Consider the following 21,236-nt stretch of genomic DNA (forward strand, 5'->3'; position numbering starts at 1 on the left):
TATATATATATACACATATATATTATACTTTTTGCTATGTATACATATATATATCATACATAATCATTTTCTATACGATTTATATTTAAATGTACTTTGAATAATTAGGTGACTGTAAATATTTCAAAATATTTCCGTCCTCAGTGTTATTCATTTTTAATATCTTTTTTATGCAAATTAAATTAATTCAATTATTTGTTTATTTTAAAAGTACTTCATTTGACTTTTAAACGCGGTAAAAATCAACACTAATGATATCTACTTTTGAATTGGCCGCCATGATTATACGATTAAAATTTTGTATTAATTTAATATAATTGATGAAAAATTCTTAACAGAATTATAATTAAAAAAAAAAAAAAAAGAGACAAAAATTAAACATATAAAATATTAATCAATATTAATTAACATAATTATAACAATATTTCATTTGATTCAGATTTGTATTAGTTTTGGCGGCTATGATTGAATTTCAAATAAAAACTTACAAATACAAATAAATGTACGAATATGATTCGTAATATTAACAAATTATTATATTTTTTTAATTCATAATTTCATAGGGATCATTTTAATATTAAAAAAAAAAAAATAAAAGAAAAGAAAAACAAAATTGAAAATGGCTCTCTCACGTGTTCGGTCGCTCGCCCTAGTGACGATTTTTCAAAGGTGTCGCGGTTTAATTTGAATTTCCGCGTTCCATAATACACACAGACATAAACACACACATTCTCATTTTGAGTTGCACTCGATACGTTTTACTATACTATTGCAATAGTGGATGATGTTCGTTTGAAATCCGTGCCTTGCATTCCGAGCGCAACTGCGTTCCGACGTGGTCGTCGTCGGTGTTGCCGATAAAGGTGACGTTCTACATCCTCTTTCCCCCCACCCCCTTTTTTTAAAAAATACTTTTTTAATTATTATTCAAATATATATATATATATATATATATATATATATATATATATATATATATATATATGTATATATTCTACTTTACCGGCAGTACAATAAAATGTTTAAATTGAAGAGGTTGATAATGAAAAAAAAAAATAAAGATGAAATGTTAATATGTGTTGGTAAATGACGTCATTAAATAAGAGGAATTAATGCAAGGAAAAAAAAATCAAATAAAGAGAGAGAGTAGGAAACAGGAAGACAAGCAGAATATCGGAACGCAGTCCCGCAGCTGACTCGTTCGATGTATTTCCGTCGATGAACTCGTGGCCCACGAGTCATCTAAACGGACTTTGTCCTGTCGTATCCTTGTTGCTTATGAAATGAGCGATCCTCTGAACATTTATCATCATTTTAATGATTATTATATGTACAGGTTAGTTTTATCATAGTTATTATCGATAATCAAAATTTCATTATAAATTCAACGTGTGACTATACTTGGATCAAATTTAATTGAGTATCAAACATTTGTCACCATTTTTGTACATATGAATTGAATTTGGTATTAAATTATTAAATGGGATTTAATTTGAGTATAGCTGTGCTTACAAAAACAAACTGAAAACGCAAACTAATTTATAAATGATGTAATACTTATTGATATATTGGTATGTATACGTGATTGTAGAATTTTTGAACTGAATTTTGATTATTCAACAAACTATAATAATAATATTTTCTTATCTTACGTGTGAAAATGTGATATCTTCCTTATCGACGTACAAATGATGTTTCAAAAGATGAAATTATTTAAACGATTAATTACAATATATATATATATATTATTCACTCGGCACTGTAAAAATGTGGTCACATTTTTTGTTTCAAACAACACATATAATTATAATAATATAATATAATATAATATGATTTATAAATCCGATTCAAAGTAAAAAGAAAGAAATAAAAATTGTATTGAAATATGGTGGCAAAACCGGAACCGGCAAGTGGGTCACTGTCATTCGTCAAGAGTTGTTCATTTCAATTGGTCAATTGTTTATACACCCGACATTAAGGATCACGTAGTTTATTTTGGATTATTTTAAATAATTACTAAATAATTTGTGTTAATTATAGAAATGTCATAAATGAAATACGTAAAAGTTTGTGTGCACTGAGTGAACCACGTTATACGACGGACTGAAAGAAACTGACCAACTGGTAGTCGACAAAGCTGAGATTCCTGACTCTCTGACTCCTTCCTCCTCTTCAAAGGAAGAACTTATGACTGTCTTTCTATACCAGCCTACATACTTGCATGCTTATTTGCCTGACTGCTTACCTTCCTTACTTATTTCTTTGCTTTCTTGCTCACTTGACTTCTTACTTACCTTATTTTGTCCTGGCAACGTCATCACGGTAACCATAATTCGTCATCTATGCCAGCTACCTACTGACGTCATTCATGGGATGCTGTCATCACTTCTGCAATTCCTAGATCCTATTTTTATTTATTTCATAAAGTTTCCTTTGAGTTGATCTCTGACGTTCACTGGGATTTCAGATTAAATGGGAAAACAAAAATCTTATAAACTTAAATTATATTTAAAAATGTTAATAATTGTGTAAAACTTGTAACCCAATTTGTTAACAGTCATTTTTTTTTTTTTTTTATAAAACATACATCCTCCCCCTCTCCCCCTAATTAAATAAGAAATCATGCTTTGTTTTCTAATAGAAGATATATTTTATTAATAACAATGTTTAATTAGTTGTACTAATTTTTTTTTGTTTTGTTCATATCCACCATTATTATTGTTCTAACTATAATTGGATAGATCGGAGATAGTTAGAAATTCTTCTAACAATTACTCGTTACACGTCCTTTCTTTTCGGCCGTTAACAAATTGTATATTTCTTTTAATTTCTCTTTTTTTTTCTGCTCACACTTCTTTACGAATTATTTTTTTCTCTTTTGCCTCATTATTTTATTTTCTTTTTTTTTTTTTCTCTTCCGATCGGAGAACATTTCCGGTATGGCGGTGACAAGTAAAGAAGAGGAGGTGGAGAGGGATAGAGAGGGGTAGTTGACGTTTGGCGACCTCCTCAAGGTGAACCCGCAAACTCGGTCAACAGTGGCGTAATGTCATTTTATTTGAATGATTTTATTTTGTGTAACTCCGCCTAGATAATATCTAAATACTTAGATATTATCTAGCTGGTCCCAAGCCCAGATAAAGGAGGAGGGTTCGAGGGGGAAGCTAGTAACTTACCCCCTCGGTAAAAAAAATAACCGCAGAACTAACCTCACAGCATCCTTAAGGTGTGAAGTTAGTTCTGAGAAGAGTAGTTTTTTTTTCGAAATTTTTAATTTCGTTGAACAAGCCACACGAATTTCTTAGAAACTAACATCGCTCATTGTTTATAATAAATTTTCAATCATTTCCATGCATTTCCTAATTCATCACCGTTGTTTCATTAATTTATTATAAATATTGAACGTCTGATAGCTTCAAAATGACGATCAATTTAAAATTGCAATTTTCGTTACACTATTCTATAAAAATTGGTGAAAATATAATAATTCAATCAACAATATATTATAAATTTTATTTCATTATTATAAATATTTTAATATTTACATTTATCTATTTACAAATGATTTCTATGATCGAATTTGAAATTAGTCGTCCATCTTGTTTCTTCTTCTCACGATATTTCGAACTCAATTATCGATCGAATTAATTTATTATAATTATAGGCAAATTGTATCTAAAAATAATACTATAACGTAAAATAATGTTATATGAATGGTTACGCCAATGAATGTAAGCATTCGCTAAAAAAACATAGTGAATGAAAAGAGCCGTACCGCTTGTAAGATTTCGAATGAAGTGAACTTGCGTGAAATGCAAGAGTGTGTATATTCTTGTTACCGGCCGGCTCAAATCCCATATGAAAAGTTAACAGTCTTCTACTATGTCATCGTTTTCTCATAGCTAAAGTTATTCATTTTAATGTTGGTAAGATTGCCATGGTCGTCGTTTGCGAATCTGGCCCAGAAAATAAGCCGGAACTGTACGAGGAATCAACGACCTTGGCAATAGTCGTATTGTCAGAATATGGGTAATCGAAAAAAGAAAGTTTTTTCTCTCTTTTTTATTGCATTCGCGAATTAATTAAAGACAGTAATTGCATTATTTTATAAATTATTTTATAAAAGTAGAAATCGGACTTCTAACTTTCTTTTCAAATTTTTTTTCGATACTTTCAATTCGATTCAAGACTATAAAGGCTGTTACATTTTTATATTTGATTGTAAAATTAATTTGATCAATCGTAATCAAAGACACGTGTGAAAGAGAGAAAAATAAAGAAATCAATCAATAATCAATCAATCAAGCAATAAAGATAAGAAAAAACGATTATCTTTCTTTTTTTTGTGGATGCATGAAGCAATCGCATGACTACAGTGGTAACGAGAGAAAGAGGGTTATTTGAAATTGGCGCTATTTAAATTAAAGTTAATGCGCGTGCGCATGGCACTGAGCATGCGCATGACACTGGGCATGCGCATTGTTCGTGCGTATGGAACTGAGCATGCGTATTGGACTGAGCATGCGCATGGCACTGAGCACGTGTATTCCGCGTGCGCCTGTTACATGTGCATTCGTTTGTGGATAAATTCACGAGTTAATATAGTGTAGTGATTTGATAGTGATTTATTTAATAAAAAGAACAATTAAATACATTTTTATTATTAATTGTATAATATTTTTAAAAAATGGATAAAGTGTGTCATATATGTGAGAAGAATTTGGCGAAGTATAAGTGTCCTACATGCAGAACTCCCTTGTAAGTACTTTTTAAGGTTAAGTTGTTGATCTTTTTATAAAATGTACATTTAATAATAGAATAATTTGATAAACGTGTTATTTGTTTAGCTGTTCTGTTATTTGTGGTAAAGAACATAAAAAAGTTAATTGCAAACCACCAACACCACCACCACCATCACCACCACCATCACCGCTACCCTCATCACCACCGGAAACAGAAAGTGAAGAAGATGATAAAAAAGACATCATACCTTTGGAAATGTTAGAAAGATTATCTGAGAGTGAAGAGGTTAAAAAGTGTTTAAAAAATTCACAGGTTCGTGATATTATTAGTTTTATAGTGAAAAACAAGGATCCAATGGAAGCTATAGATTTAGCTATGACCGAATCAGTTTTTGTTGAACTTGCAGATGCTTGTTTAGAAGTAGTCGAAGAAAAAGAACGTGAAGATATATAATAGAAATAATGAATTATTAAACATATGTATAGGTTATTTTAAAATAACAATATAGTTAGACACAATTTTTTAGGAAATTTTTAATACTTTTTATTTATTTTTTTTTTGTATAAAAACATAAGAAACTTAGTTGTTGCTTAAAAAATTCACAATTATATGATAATTGTTAGATGATTAAGTATATTAGAGAAAAACGATGACGCTTATAAAATGAATTATTCATAACTTGATTTGTTATGATAGTTCTCATGTATTTCTTTTTTAGAATGTGTCTTTCATTTAAATAAATAATTCAATTTTATACTTATATGATATATAGTACATCATATATCATATAAATATGTATTTTTATATATATATATATATATAGTTATATCAACAAATCTGAGAAAGAATTACAAACATAAAATAAAACTATGCAAATGTTGAATCTTCTTTTTTTATAAAAATGAAAATAAACAATGAAAGAAAGATAAAATAACATTCACAGTTCTGTATGCGAATTGTAAGAATTAGAAACATAATATTCAAGATTTTGTGGTAATTGTGTTCCATCTATTTCTGCTTCTAATGCACAGTATCTTTTTCTGATATGATAAGCTGCCATTTTTGGTTGTCTCTCTCTTGTAAATATTCCTTTTTTATTTCCTCCTACTCTGTAAAAATCTATAAAAAAAGAAATAAATATTTATATATATATACATATACTTTTTTATATTTATATATTTTATTATTTATATTATATAATTATTTATAAATAATTTGTGATTTTTATATATAATAATAATTAATATGTTTAGGTTATGTTAATTAATATATATATATATATTAAATTAAATCTTACTTTGAGCTGTTCGAAAGTCAGCAAAATTCCAAATAAATTCACCAATGAAGAAACCTTCATTTCTTAAACGATCAAACGCTTCAAAATGATGAGAAAACATTTCAGTTTGATATTCTTCACTCCAGATATAATTTGGCAACTAAAACATATTTTGTGTCATTATTAATTTAGATTAATTATCTTCATTTAAGATCATATACTTTGATTTGATAATTTATTTCAATTTTACCTCATGTTCACCGGACAATGTATCAGCGCCATATTCGGACATAAGTACAGGTTTGTTATATTTTCTATGCCAAGCTTCAGCTTCAGTAATAACTCTATCAATAATCATATCCAATCTACCAGGATTAACGTACCATGAATTGTAACGATTAAAACTAATCACATCTAAATATTGACCAACTTTGTCTTCCTATGATAAACAAAATAAATTGTTGCTTAACAATTGAATCATCTCAATTTAAAAATCTTTGAAACAAATGTAACAAATACCTGAACACTTCTAGCTAATGCAATTGTAACTGGTCTAGTAGGATCTAAAGCTTTCGTATGATCAGCAATTTGTTTGAAATAAACATCAGCACCTTGTAGTTGAGTTCTTGGTTCATTAGCAAGAGACCACATGATAACCGATGGATGATTTTTATCTCTTCTAATTAATTCTGACAAAGATGTTTTGTGTCGTGCAAGTAAAATTGGTGAAAAGTTTTCAGTGTCAACTGATGGGCATTCATCGATGATCATAAAACCAAGCCTAAAGAATAAAAAAAAAGAATATTTTTGTATTATATCAAAATATTAGGTATCTACCGTAAAAATTCTGTCCAAACATTAGTTCAATTTTTTGTCACTAGGGGTAAAACCCCCATTTCTTAAAATGGAAAATACAAATTGCCAAAATGTTAGCAAGAGTTCAAAAGTTATTCAATTAATTAATTGTTCAATTATTATAAAAATGAACAGAATTTTCTGATAGACCTAATAAATATCAATTAAATAATTATATGTACCTGTCAGCTGCATCTAAAACTTCTTCGCTGTAAGGATAATGACTAGTCCTATAAGAATTAGCACCAACCCATTGTAAAAGTTCATAGTCTCTGGTCATTGTAACCAAATCGAAACCACGACCTCTTAAAATTGAATCTTCATGTCTTCCAAAACCTCTCAAGTACACTGATTTACCATTAATTAACAAACTTGTATTTGTCCATGACACTGTTCTAATTCCTATAGGTAATCTATAAACATCTGAACTAACACCATTTTGTATCGATAATCTGACCTGAAAAATGAACAAATATAAGAAAAAATGATATAGTCTTGTTCATTTGATTTAAAATATATTTATACTGTAAATCATTTTCTTTTATACCTCAAGAGTGTAAAGATATCCAGGTGAAGGATCCATGCCTCGAGGCCACCAAAGTTTAGCTTTAGGTACTTTAAGTATACCAGATAAGTGTGTATTACCTGGATCCTTTATTGCAACCTTTTCTTCTGCATCATGCAAGGTCACAGTACAAATTGGTATTTCATCTTGATTTAAACCTCCTACCTGTACGGTATATTTTATTAAACCCATATCACCCACCACTTCAGTTCTCACTGTTATATCTTCAATGTAAACTTGTGGTGTTGTGTATAACAATACCGATCTGTTGTTGTACAATAAGATGAAAATATTGAATAATTATAAATGATAGATAGATAAATGAAGTGTTTAACTGTACCTATGAATACCAGCATAATTGAAAAAATCAAAAGTATAACTTTGAAAGTGTCTAGTTCCATTATCAGTGACAATGTTACTAACTCTTCCTTGAGGTATACTAGTTTGAAGCAAAGTATTATCAACTGCAACAGTTACACGATTTTTCCCGCCAAATATCAAATATTTAGATATGTCTGCTTCAAATGGTAAATTTCCTATTTCATGTTCCATCACTAATTCATTGTTAACCCACTAGAAATAAATTACACAATAATTATTAGGATTTTTTTTGTTTATTTGAACAATGATTCTTAAGATCAGTATGATTGAACTTACAACTTGAGCTAAATAATGAACTGAACCAAATCTTAAAAAAACTCTTTGATTTTGCCAAAACCAGGGTACGTAAAAACTGCGTTCATACCAAACAGCACCAACATGATCCCTGAGTTCTTTTGAAGTTGTTATATCATTGTAAGAAGACGGTACTGGCATTTTGATTAATTCACCTGCCTAAATATTAATTAATTATTATGTTTCATATTTGAAATAAAAAAAAACAATTCATTTTGAATTGAATATGATAACAATAATAACAATATACATACCTTTGATAATGAATCAATGTACCAAAATTCTGTGTAACCTTTTAAAATATCGTTTTCTGGTGATGCAATAAAATCCCATAAACCATCTAATGATCTTATCTATATTAACAAATATTTTTCATTAATATTTTTATGTGTTTAAATGTAATGTACAGTAAATTCCAAATATTTCATAGTTGGTTGTAATGATTACATTTATACAGGAATTTACTGTACAATGAATAATAATTTGATCGAGATAATATGTTTATACCTCACGTGATTCGCTCTCTCGAGGATAAAGTAAACCAGGAAGTGGGGCTGGTTGAGTTTCCTCTTGTGGCAATGTTGCAGATTCTTTTGGTGTTTCTGGTAATTCAAATTCAACACCAAATTCACCTGATTTAACGCTACCAATAAGAAATATGATCAACAGCAACATGTTGTTTGATATTTTTTATACCTGTAATTATAATTGTTTTATATATAATTAATAAATTAAATTTTATATTTTACAAAATATACAATATATTATAAGATAAATATAGATTATAATAGGATAGATAAGTTAATTGTATTTGATAATTATAATATAAAATAGTTATATAATATATGTAATGCAAATTAATATTTTATTATGTAATATTATATATAATAATTAATTTAATAATAAATTTAATTAGATATTATATATGTATAAATAATATTATATAATTAAATATTAATATTATATATTTGAATATTTTGAAATATTAATATTATATAATAAATTAATTAATATTTATATGATTATTAAAAAATTTTATAATATAATATTATATATAATTAATAAATTAAGTTATATTTAAAAAAATATATATATATTTTATAAGATTATATAGATTATATAATAATATAGATAAGTTAATAATATTTAATAATTATAATATATTACAATATATATATATAATTATATAAATTAATATTTTATTATATAATATTATATATTTTATCTATCTTATATATATATATATATATATATAATAGATTTTTAATTAACTTATTTATAATAAATTCACAAAATTTAATTTACAAAATTTAATTCACAAAATTTAATTTACAAAATGTAATTTACAAAATTTAACTTACAAAATTTAATTTACAAAAATCAAACAACTTTTCTAAACCGTAGCTAAGGAACGACTGATTTAAATATAAATTAATTACAATAATGTTTTAAATGACATGTGCTTTATCTTTTACAGATATCATTTACCAACACAATATGCAAATGTCCTTACAATTGTACGTAATTTTTTTTTTTGACAAAAAAAAGTACATGTATTAGATAAAGTTGTTATGTTTAGTATGTTTAGCACGACTCATTGTTTCACCTGATATATTTTTATCTTATTCAATGTTGATAAGATAATAGTATTCCTTTTTTTTTTAAACGAAGGTAAACATTGTTTTGAAAAAAAAAAGGAAAAAGAATTCTCACGTAAAATCTACTTGCAAAAGTTAACATACGAATTAGTATGTATGTTAAAAGAATAGATAAATATTTGTCTGTGTGTGTGTGTTGATATTGTATCCTTTCTTTGTATTTTTGTACTTTTTTTTTTCGATTTTTTGTAGTCACTTTTTTGTTAAAAAGAATTCACGAATGTGTTTCTACCATTTTTTACTTGACTCAAGACCGGTCTTCTTCTATCTCTTTTCTTTACTTTCATGGTCAAGATTGAATTTTATATTTATATCTGACAATAAGTTATTTCAAAATTGTATTATTTACATTTGATCGTGAAAAACAAATATTTACTTTTTTTTTATTAGTAATTTATTTATCATTTAAGGCCTTACTCTACTTTGACACTTTTAAAATTTTGAAATTTTTTTTTGTTTTCTGCATTTGTCGAAAGTAAATATATTTAAGAATATATAGTCAAAATTCAAGAACGATCGAAGTATTTAAACTGTACCTTTTCAACGCTACTATTTGAGCGCGCTACTTTATCCTAGAGCCGCTGTGTTTATCGGAGCACGTATACGGTAGTTGTAGGCGATAAAATTAATATGTAGTTATTTCTTTATTTTATTTTCTATTTAAATACGCTATCGTAGACGATAAGATTAATATTTAGTTCTTTATTTATTTTATTTCCTGTTTGAATATGCTATCGATCTTAGTGAAACGAAGCGCGACGAAAACTGTTGTGCAGTGTAGTGCCCTTTCAGTGGTTTCAGATTCCTATGTAAACACATTTATGATACAAATATGTGAAAAAAAGTAAGAAAGAGTTCAACCGATGCTCAACCACAACATATGTATATTGTCCGGTCGGAGCGGACAGCTGGTGCCAAATACTTCAAGACTGAAGCTACCAAAACTTTAAATAATTTTAAACATCCGCCTGCTTTTTCTAAAGACGTTCAAGAGGTTTTAAAATTCATCTACGAGGACTTGACAAGAGAAGATTTGCTGCAAGGATGTCTCGGCGGCAATACTCAGAACAACAACGAAAGTTACAACTGCTGCGTCTGGAGTATTGCGCCAAAACATTGTTTCAATGGAAAAAAAAATAGTTAAAATTGCAACATACATTGCAGCTTGCATATTTAATGAAGGATATCAACCTGTATTAAAAATAATGAATGTCATGGGGATGAAAATTGGCGAGAATGCGAATTGTTTTGTCAGCGTGCGCGATATCCACCGTGTCCACTTAGCTGAACAACAGTCGTTGGAGGCTTCTAAGGAGATAAGAATTCAACGTAGAAAGGCTAAGTCACAAGAAATGGAGTTAGAAGATGTGAAAGGAATAATGTACGGTCCAGGCATTGCTGATTAAGCGTAAGTCACATTTTTTTACGTTTTTTTACGAACAAAAACTTTGAACGCGTTTTTCTCGAAACAACGTTTTTGAACCGCTTGTTGAAAAAATCTCAGAAACTAGTATTCCGATCCTTATGAAATTTTAACCACATATTCTCTAAACCTATCGCTATATCCCGTACCTCGATTATTGCAAAATTCTAATTTTTACTGTATTTTTTTTAGCAAAAAATCGCAAAAAAAACATGTTTTTTTTCCTTTTTCTTGCTTTTTCCGCCATTTTGTTATTTTTGCATAAAAATTAAAAAATTTTCGTACGGGATATAGCCACTGGTATAACAAACATAAAACTAAAGTATTTTTTGGTTTCAGATGGACTGACTTTCAGATTTTTTCAACAGCGCACACCCACGTACTTCTTAAAGACTTCTGTTTGAGTGCAATTTTTGTACCTTAAAAGTGTTTGAATAAATAAAAAAAAATTTTTATTTTATTCTTAAAGAGTGTATCTAACAACTCAAAAAAGTTTTACATCAATAAAAATAATAATATTCTCAAAAAAAATTCATAAAAATAGCGTTTTTATAAGGCGTTCAAAGTAGAGTAAGGCCTTAATTTCAATATCTATTTAATTAAGTAGATATAATAAAATTAAAAAAGAAAAAAAAACAAAAAATTATTTCTATCATTAAAAAATAATTCAAATAAATTCAATAATACAAATATCAAATATGTACTTTATAATAATTCAAACTGTTTTATTTAATTTTAATTAAACAAATAATATATAATTATATTTATAATAATATAAATTATATATATATATATATATATATATATATATATATATATATATTATATAAGGGTGGGTCAAAAAAATTAATTATTTTTTTTTTCAAGTGCCACGGAGAAATGGGTTGCTAGACACCTTAAAACAATTCTCACCAAATATGAGCTCTTAATTTTAATAAGAAGATCCTCTGCATCGCAGTTTTTTATTTTTTTCTCAGTCCAATAGAATAAAATTCATATCTCATTATTTATTGATTCTACAGAAAAATGTTCTAGACGAATTTTGTAGGAAATTTAATGCTCTACAAAAAAGGTATCTTATATTTTTTCCGTAAACCTCACCATTTGAATGATATTGAAGATTTAAATTTAATGATTTTTAGACAAATTTCATTTTTGTTTATGAATTTTATAACTCGACAATAAATGACTATTAAAAAGTGCACAATACAAATTTTTGTAGGAAATTAAGTGCTCTATAAAAATGGTGTCTTATGTTTTGGCGATTAAATTAAGCGTTCAAAAGATATTCATCATCAAACTTTCATGTGTACTGATTTCTGTCTCTGAATATATATATATTGGGATCTCTGGCAGGGGCATGGCGTAGCAATTCGATCTATCTACTCTAATTTCGAATTTAGCCACCAGATAGCGTATTCAAGTGCTAGAGATCCCATGTGGCGTAGCAATTCGACCTATCTACTCTAATTTCGAATTTAGCCACCAGTAAGCGTATTCAATTGCTAGAGATCCCAACATAGTAAAATTATTTCTATTACAAAAAATAATTCGGAATGTTCTTCACACACGTAACTGTTTTATTAAATTTTAATTAAATAAATAATATAATTGTTATATATAATTATGTAAATTTTAATTAAATATTTTTAATTTAATGTAATTTAATTTTATTATATTATATTATAATTAAAAAAAAATATATATATATATAATAATAAACAAAATTTAAGTTTTTTTAAATGATAATAAAAAAATTGTTAATAATTTTGTTCTTTGAATAATTTTTGTAAATTTATTAATTTATCATGATACAAATTTATTTTAAAGATACAAAGAAAGAGATACAATAATTATATATATAAATTTAATCAAATTAAAATGATAAAAATTTGGATAAGAAATCATCCAAAGTAAAAAACAAAAAACAAAAATAAGAAAAAGAAAAAAAAATACAATAAAAATTAAAGAGAGATATTTTAATCTTTACAATCATCTTTTAATCTTTAAATCAAATTTACAACATATTATATAACATTGATTAATACTTAAATTGTTTTTTTGTTTTCTTTTTCTTATTTTTTGAATATACAAATTTAGATTAGATTAAAATCAAATGAAATCTTATATTATTATTATTATTATTATTATTATTATTATTATTATTATAGTAATATAATATGATATTAATAATAATATTTGATTATACAAATTTAGATTAGATTCAAATCACAAATGACATCTTATATTACTATTATTATTATTAATATTATTAATATTATTAATATTATTGAAAATGAAAGTTATTTTTGTAATAAAAAATGTATTTGAATGTATTTGGATTTGTTAGCATCTAATAATAATAATGATAATAGTAATAATAATAATAATAATAATAATAATAATAATAATAATAGTGAGATGCTTATGTGAAGAAATTAAGGGCACCAAGTTGATGCACGTGTACGATACGATACGAGGAAACGATTTGATACTTTGGGAAGGGAAGTATGCTCTCGTAGGAGGGCACCGTGCCAGGAAGCCGATATTGTCGACGAGACCCTGCAGAGAGTATGTTTAGGGTCTTTTTTTTTCTCTCTCTTTCTCTCTCATTCTCATTCATTCAAATATATATATATATATATATATATATATATATATATATATATATATATATATATATACACATATACACACCACATACACACCACATACACATACATATCATTTAATTTAATTGCTAATTTTTTGATATTGGAAATTCTAATGAAATTTTGTTTTATTTAATTATAAAATTTAATTTATATTTTATTTTGTTTTGTTCAATTTTATTTATTTTTTATTGTTTATTGGAGATTCTAATGAAATGTTGTTGTTTGTATTTAATTATAAAATTACATTTATTTTTTATTTTGTTTAAATTTATTTTTTATTCTAGATTCTAATGAAATTTTATTTCTGTATTTAATTATAAAATTAAATTTTTTTTTTTTTTATTATTTAGTTTATTTATTTTTTTTATTTTTATTATAGATTTTTATGAAATGTTGTTGTTTATGATATATATTTAAATATTCAATTAAATTTATTTTTTTATTGTTTAATTGATTTATTATTTCATTTTTTATTCTAGACTCTAATGAAATTTTATTTTTGTATTTAATTATAAAATCAGATTTATTTTGTATTATTTAATTAATTAATTAATTTTTTTATTAATTCAATTCAATGTGTTTATAAATAATTCAATTAATAATAATAATAATAATAAATGAAATTATTCATAATGATAAATCAAAAATAAATTATTCAATAAAATCAAACATTATTCAAAAAAAATATTACTAATGAAAATACACATCATGCATGCACAAACACACACACACACGCATACATGTGTGTTGATACACATGACATAAACTTACTGTCATAAAATATGATTAATATTAAAGATAACCCTAATCTCTCTACCCATTCCAAAAAATCATCCTATAATCGAGGTCATAGAAATTCTATTTAACCAACAAGAAAACCTTATTTTCCCCCCTCTTTCCCCCTCGTTGATAGTATTCGAAAGGAAAATTGAAAATTTACCGCAGAGACGACCGATGAAAGCCATTAGTAATATTGTTCTTGGTCAAGTGCCAATCGATTTGACGAAGCCAAAGTATACACAAAGGATTTTTTTTTTTTTTGTATTTAAACCAAATTGCATATAGGAAATCCTCAGGATAAGCAAAATGGTTTATAGTTTTCATTCTTAAATTAGAATTCATTATTTATTCTAATTCGTGCACAGTTTATTTCTTTCTATTTTTTAATTAAATTGATCATAAATAATTCTTTTATTATATATATAAAAAATAATAAAATTTATTTATAATATTAATAAATTATATATAATATTATATATAATTATAATATTATTAATATTATTAAAATAATATTAGTAAAATATAAATTTATTTTTAATTTATAAATATATTTATTAATTTATTAATAAATTAAATTTAATATACTACTTAATAAATTATACATTTATTTTTTAATTAATAAATAAATTTGTATAACATATTACAATTAATAATAAATTATAAGTTTATTTATAATTTTTATTAAGTTTATAATTTATATAAATGTATTTTCATAATTAAAATACAAAAATAAATTAATTGAATAAAAAAAAATGTTATTAATAAATAAATAAAATTTTTTTTCATTATAGTAGTATATTTAATAATAAAACATTATTCACACGAAACATTTAATTCTAATATAAATAAATAAATAACATATACAATCATAAAATTGCATACTTTATAAATAATTGTTATACAATATTATTTATTCATTTATTTGTTTATTTATTTATTTTCATTTCTTAATAATACATTTCCAAATAATAAATAATAAATAATATTGAGTTAGAAATGTTTGTATGTATGTATGTTGAATTTCTAAGTCGTTTAAGAATTATGCTTACAGGACACTAATGAGATAATAGAAGAGAAACCATAACAGAACACATTCATACATACAATTAGATAAAATAAATTCTATGACAGGACATATATTATCTCTTTCTAAAATTGATAATACAACGTATGAAAAAAGAATATTATAAAAGTTAATAAAAGTATAAATGCATAAAAGGTGTTAGTATTTATGTATAGGTAGAGTCAAACACGTTTGTATAATGTCGACACGTGATTATACAGTGTTTCCTGAACTGTGACACGTTCTTCATTCTATTGAATTCTTTAGTAACAAATATAAATTATATCTTAGTTGTTTAATAATTATTACAGTACTATTATTATTGAAAATCTATCATTTTGCATATTAAATTCTGTTATTAAACATTAATTACATAACTTACTACCAACTTCAATCATACAATCATACAATTATACATTTAATAAAAAAAATTAATAAAAAAATCAAACTAACACACACACACACACACACACACACACACAACAACAGGTGTTTAACAATCCAACAATCTGATTTACATGAACAGATAAAAAAAAAATATAAATAAAAATGTTAATAACTTTTTATTATTTGATGATTATCTTCAAAAATTGTTACTCATACAATTGGATTATCAAATACTTACATGATAAACAATCATAAAGAAATGATTGAAATGATGAAAATGATGAAAAAAAAAAACAAACAAACTTACCAGTGAACACCACCTGTTGTTCCTTGTCCTTAAACCCTTATGAACTTATCTTTCTTTTATTTATCTGTTTTTTTTTTTTTAGCATTACGTTATGTTGATGACCCCTTTTAAAGAAGAAGTATTAAGGGTTTGAAAGTTTGACTTCTTTTTCTTCTTGGGTTATTATTGGTTTTTATTTAGATTTGTTTTTTCCTTTGGGTATGAAATAAAATTTGAGAAAAAAAAAAACGTAGACGTCGTTGCAAAGGCTTGGCACGTTCTCACCAGGAGGGATCTTACACCACTAGATCAGAGAGAGAATCAGTTACCTATCCCATTTGTGCACTGGGGCTCGCCAGCCGGCCAGCCAACTTTTATATACCGGGTGTCTTCTCTTTTTCACTCCCTCTCTCTTCTTTCTATACCTTTTTCTCTTCATTTTATTCAAATACATTCTTCGTATGTTTGATTTGACTTTTCTTATGTTTGATTTTACCTTTTAATATCCCCTCCATGTTACCCCTATCCCTACCCCCATGTCATAAATCATATATACATTTTAATAATCATATTTTATAGACTATCACTTGGTTTATGTTTTATTTTTTTGCTTTATTTGATATTGGATCATCCAATTGATGTTTGGTATTTGATGAAAAATGACTGGTTAGTGTATACATAATTTTTATCTTATCTTCTTGTTATCTTTTCAATTTTTATATTTAAAAATCAATATTTTAATATATAGGAGGTTCTTTATTAAATACTTTTGAGTGCTTTCATTTAAAAGATTGACTTTATTGATAAGGTGAGAGTACAAGAAGAAGAAGAATTCCTTTCGATTAGATTTATTTTGCATTGTTTGCACATAAATGATTTTTTTTTTGTATGTGAATGTATGTTTGATTTATGAGTAATATACTTGGAATTTCAATGTATTTTATTTTAATTTTATATTTTATTTTATTTTATTTTGTATTAATGAGTTTGTGTGAATTTTGTTAGGGGACCACTTGTCTATAAATTACAATCATTGAAATTGGAATGAAAAAAAAAAAAAACACAAGAAATATATTTCAGTAATTTTGAAAGTTAAAAAATGAAATTAATTGATATTCGATTTTTTTTTATATTAAAAATAAGATAAGTGTTATGTTAACAATATTATGAATATAATTATTTTCTTGTTTTTTTTTTATTCATTTATAAACAAAACGAATCTCATTATATTTATATTATTAATATTTTTATTATAATTTAAATAATTCGAATATTAAATAAATTTATTATAAAAAATATAAAAAAGATATTTTTTAAAAAATGTTAATTAATTTAAATAATAAATTTTTATAATAAAATATAACAAATGATATTTAGATACCACTTTTCAATTGTTGGTAATGTAGAGAACTATTGAAAAATGATAAAAAAGAAACTTTTAATTAAATATAAAAATTTTTATTATAATTTTCATTCATTTTGTTCTAATTTATAACATTTATTTGTATTATTTATTATTTATTATCATAAATTGGAACTTTGTAACTATCGATAACAGTAGATTCCTAAATTCTAGGAATTTCTCTCAGTCGATAAAAATGAGAACGTTCTAAGGTTAGAACTAAAAACAATAAAAGGAAAATATTTAATAAAAAAATTGTACCAAACAAACAATTTCTAAATATGAACAATTACATTTTTATTTTGTATATTTCATATTTCAAATTTAATTAAATATTTTTGTTTGTATCGATCGATTTACATTTAGAAATTTGGTGTTTTTACATTAGAAAAAATTTCTAATTTAACATTAAAAATGATTACATGACGCTATCACCAGATGGCATTCTATGATAGTTTAAAATTTGCATTTGAAATTGATCTTAATTTTATCATTCATTTTGATATGATGAATTAAATGTATGTTTAAATGAAATTGTTTTTTTTTTTTTTTCATCGTCATAGTTCTCGTTCGATTAGTTGTGGCCTTGTTGTTATTTTTTTTTCTTTTTTTTTTTGAATAATGATGACTGTGAGATCGGATTAATTGGTAAAAAGGCGATTGACCCACGTCAGTCAAGGCTACAGAGGTCACCACACTTCGAAACAATCACTAACTTCCGGTGTTTCGTCGCGACTGCATGTATGAATCATTTTGATACTTTTATATCATTGTTCTTTATCTAAATATTCTCTCTCTTCTTTTTTTTTTATACATATATATTCATTTTTAATAATAATAATAATACTAATAATAACAATTAATTAATAATTACATGAATTTGTAATCTTTTATTAAAAAAAAATTATATTTAAAGATTTAATTTATCGATCGAGTTAGAAAAAGTCGTTGAAACAAATATGGAGGATTCAATTAATTTCATTTGAATTTACATCATTGATTAAAAACATAATTACAAGTTTTTTTTTTTTTTAGAACTTATATAGTTGTGATCTAACTGTTGAATGAATGATTCATACATATATATATTAAATACTCATACATACATAAAGACCCATTTATTACAAGCTTGATAAAATGTTAACCATAGGTTAGACCATAGCTAACAAGAGCACTAAAAGATTGTTAACAATTTGTCCTTGTAATAAATGACATTCTTTTCTTTTATCTTTTCTTAAAAGAAAAATTCGTTTCATTTTATTTTTTAATATATTTTTTTTTTTTATTAATATCCTTCATTTTTCTTTTTCTTCGTAAAATAAGAGAAAAGTCAAAGTACGTCCTTAAAATAAAATCCCAAGAATTCGTTGGAAGAATTTCTATGAAAGGAAAAAAAATGATGTTAAAAAAAGGAGAAAAATATAAAAGGAAAAGTGAAAGACAATGTTAAGAAATGACACGATGGCGCCACTGTAGCCTCCGGTCCTCAACTTCCGGTAGCACCCACTCTTCTTAGGCAGGATGAACCTAGTATGAAGTTATCTTTTAACCTAACGTACGTTTATCTGTCGGGAAATGACTGGTCATTGGCCCATGGTCGACACCAAAAGTTTAACGACACCACACAATTTTCTTTTCCTTTATGTTTTCTAATTATTCATCCTAATAATTATATTATTTCATTTCAATTTTGTTAATAATATTCAATTTAAATCTATGATTCATTAGCGTAGTACAGCAGGACATTTTTTATTAACATTCGCGTCATGCAAATTCTTAGGAAAATTGTTCTCAGGCCACAGGTTTTACTTTGTATTGAAAAAATAGTTGAGTGTCAGTCGCCGATGACTGACATGGCTTGAACGTGAAGTTCATTGTCAGTCACCTATGACTGACATGACGTTCAACGTGTTAATAAAATCTTGTTGGGGATATGCAAAGATGACGAAGCAAAATATATGTGTATATGTGTATGTATATATATGTATATGTATGTAAGGTAGAAAAAGAGAGAGATAGGACTTTTTATTGACTGACTAATCGCGTGTATAAGGACTGTCTAGTCCCTAGACGAGTAATTTCCAGAAGGGGTCGATACCAGTTAAAATGTGACCTCTACACGAGCAGACGGTACTATATTTATTTCGTAGAATGAAACTCTCGTGAAAAGTAAATGTACAAAAAAAAAAAAAAGAAGAATAAAGAATAAAGAAAAAGAAAGAGAAAGAGAAATTTTAATCATACAATTTCAAATATATAAAATACATCTTTTGATATCGTAGATATCGTAAGAAATTTTGTTGATTGCATTTGTGTTGTATTTTAATTATCATTTAATTAAATATAATATTAATATATCATAAATTTATTAAATATAATATTAAATTATATGTAAAAAAGGAAATATGTACTGTACTTTTAATGTACTGTATATATATATATATATTATACATTGTTTTAATATTCTTATACGGTATTTATAAAAATATTTAAATTATATTTAAATTAAAATATAATATTAATATTACAAATTAATTAAATATAATATTAAATTATATTTAATACTTTTTGTACAATTTTGTAATTGCATTTGTGTTATATTTGAATTATAATTAATTAAATATAATATAATATTAATATTTTAATTTTTAATATATTATTTAATATATTATTATAGTATTTAATTTGTAATATAATAATATTACAAATTAATTAAATATAATATTAAATTATATTTAATAATTTATATATTTTTGTAATTATTTATTTGTGTTATATTTGAATTATAATTAATTAAATATAATATAATATTAATATTTTAATTTGTAATATATAATTTAATATATTATCATAGTATTTAATTTGTAATATATCAGTATTACAAATTAAGTAAATACACTTAATATTAAATTATATTTAATACTATATATATATTAGGTTATTAACTATGAAATGTCTGATTACTCGGATTATTTTCATCTCGAAATCAGACTTTTCATATTTAATGACCTAATATATATATATATAAAGTATTAAAAATATAATTTAATATTATTATAAATATATATATATATTTTTATTGATATCCTTATAGGGTATCAAAATTATTAAAGAATCAGGATATTTTTAAATTAAAATTGGTTGTCCTTGGGACAAGTTGATTGATAGGCTCCCAACGTTCATGTAATATCCTTTCGAATGCGTGATGTAGAAGATAAAAGAGTATCGACGTAGAGGAAAAGCAAAGCCCTGTCTGTGTGTTGAAAAGAAATAAAGAAAGAAAGAAAGATAGGAGGTGGTAGAAGAGGGGGTTGGGGTGAAGCAACATACAATAAATCGTATCGTTAAATTCATTTAAGATTCATTGACCCCACTCTCTCTCTCTTTCTCTCTCTCTCACCACCCTTATACATTTTCAATCAATTCTTTTTCATTTCTCTTTCCATTTTATTTTATTTAAAATATTATT

General features: G+C 25.1%; 2 protein-coding genes across 4 annotated transcripts; one reads left to right on the top strand and one right to left on the bottom strand.

Annotated features, from left to right (window-relative positions):
- Nucleotides 1–3,105: 3,105 nt before the first annotated feature.
- Nucleotides 3,106–5,312, top strand: LOC107069668 (zinc finger HIT domain-containing protein 3). Of its 2 annotated transcripts, XM_089173768.1 has the most exons (3): nucleotides 3,106–4,758; nucleotides 4,848–5,055; nucleotides 5,150–5,312. In XM_089173768.1, the coding sequence occupies exons 1-3, from the start codon at nucleotides 4,688–4,690 to the stop codon at nucleotides 5,159–5,161; spliced, it is 291 nt and encodes a 96-aa protein (XP_089029894.1). In that variant the 5' UTR covers nucleotides 3,106–4,687; the 3' UTR covers nucleotides 5,162–5,312. The 2 variants fall into 2 exon arrangements, with proteins under 2 accessions (XP_089029894.1, XP_015182646.2); XM_015327160.2 differs by having other exon boundaries at nucleotides 4,848–5,312.
- A 237-nt stretch (nucleotides 5,313–5,549) lies between these two features.
- LOC107069665 (beta-glucuronidase) lies at nucleotides 5,550–16,708 on the bottom strand. 2 transcript variants are annotated; one of them, XM_015327157.2, is made up of 11 exons: nucleotides 16,387–16,708; nucleotides 8,622–8,810; nucleotides 8,369–8,467; nucleotides 8,097–8,273; nucleotides 7,780–8,012; nucleotides 7,422–7,704; nucleotides 7,057–7,331; nucleotides 6,539–6,800; nucleotides 6,270–6,458; nucleotides 6,041–6,179; nucleotides 5,550–5,862 (listed from the first exon to the last, which is right to left on the bottom strand). In XM_015327157.2, exons 2-11 carry the CDS (start codon nucleotides 8,787–8,789, stop codon nucleotides 5,681–5,683), a joined length of 2,007 nt encoding a protein of 668 aa, XP_015182643.2. In that variant the 5' UTR covers nucleotides 8,790–8,810; nucleotides 16,387–16,708; the 3' UTR covers nucleotides 5,550–5,680. The 2 variants fall into 2 exon arrangements, with proteins under 2 accessions (XP_015182643.2, XP_015182644.2); XM_015327158.2 differs by lacking the exon at nucleotides 16,387–16,708 and adding an exon at nucleotides 9,476–9,508.
- Between the last annotated feature and the right edge of the window lie 4,528 nt (nucleotides 16,709–21,236).

This window comes from Polistes dominula, unplaced genomic scaffold (genome assembly GCF_049000335.1).
Source record: "Polistes dominula isolate Pdom_NZ unplaced genomic scaffold, Pdom_raw_medaka contig_75, whole genome shotgun sequence".
Classification (NCBI taxonomy): domain Eukaryota; kingdom Metazoa; phylum Arthropoda; class Insecta; order Hymenoptera; family Vespidae; genus Polistes; species Polistes dominula.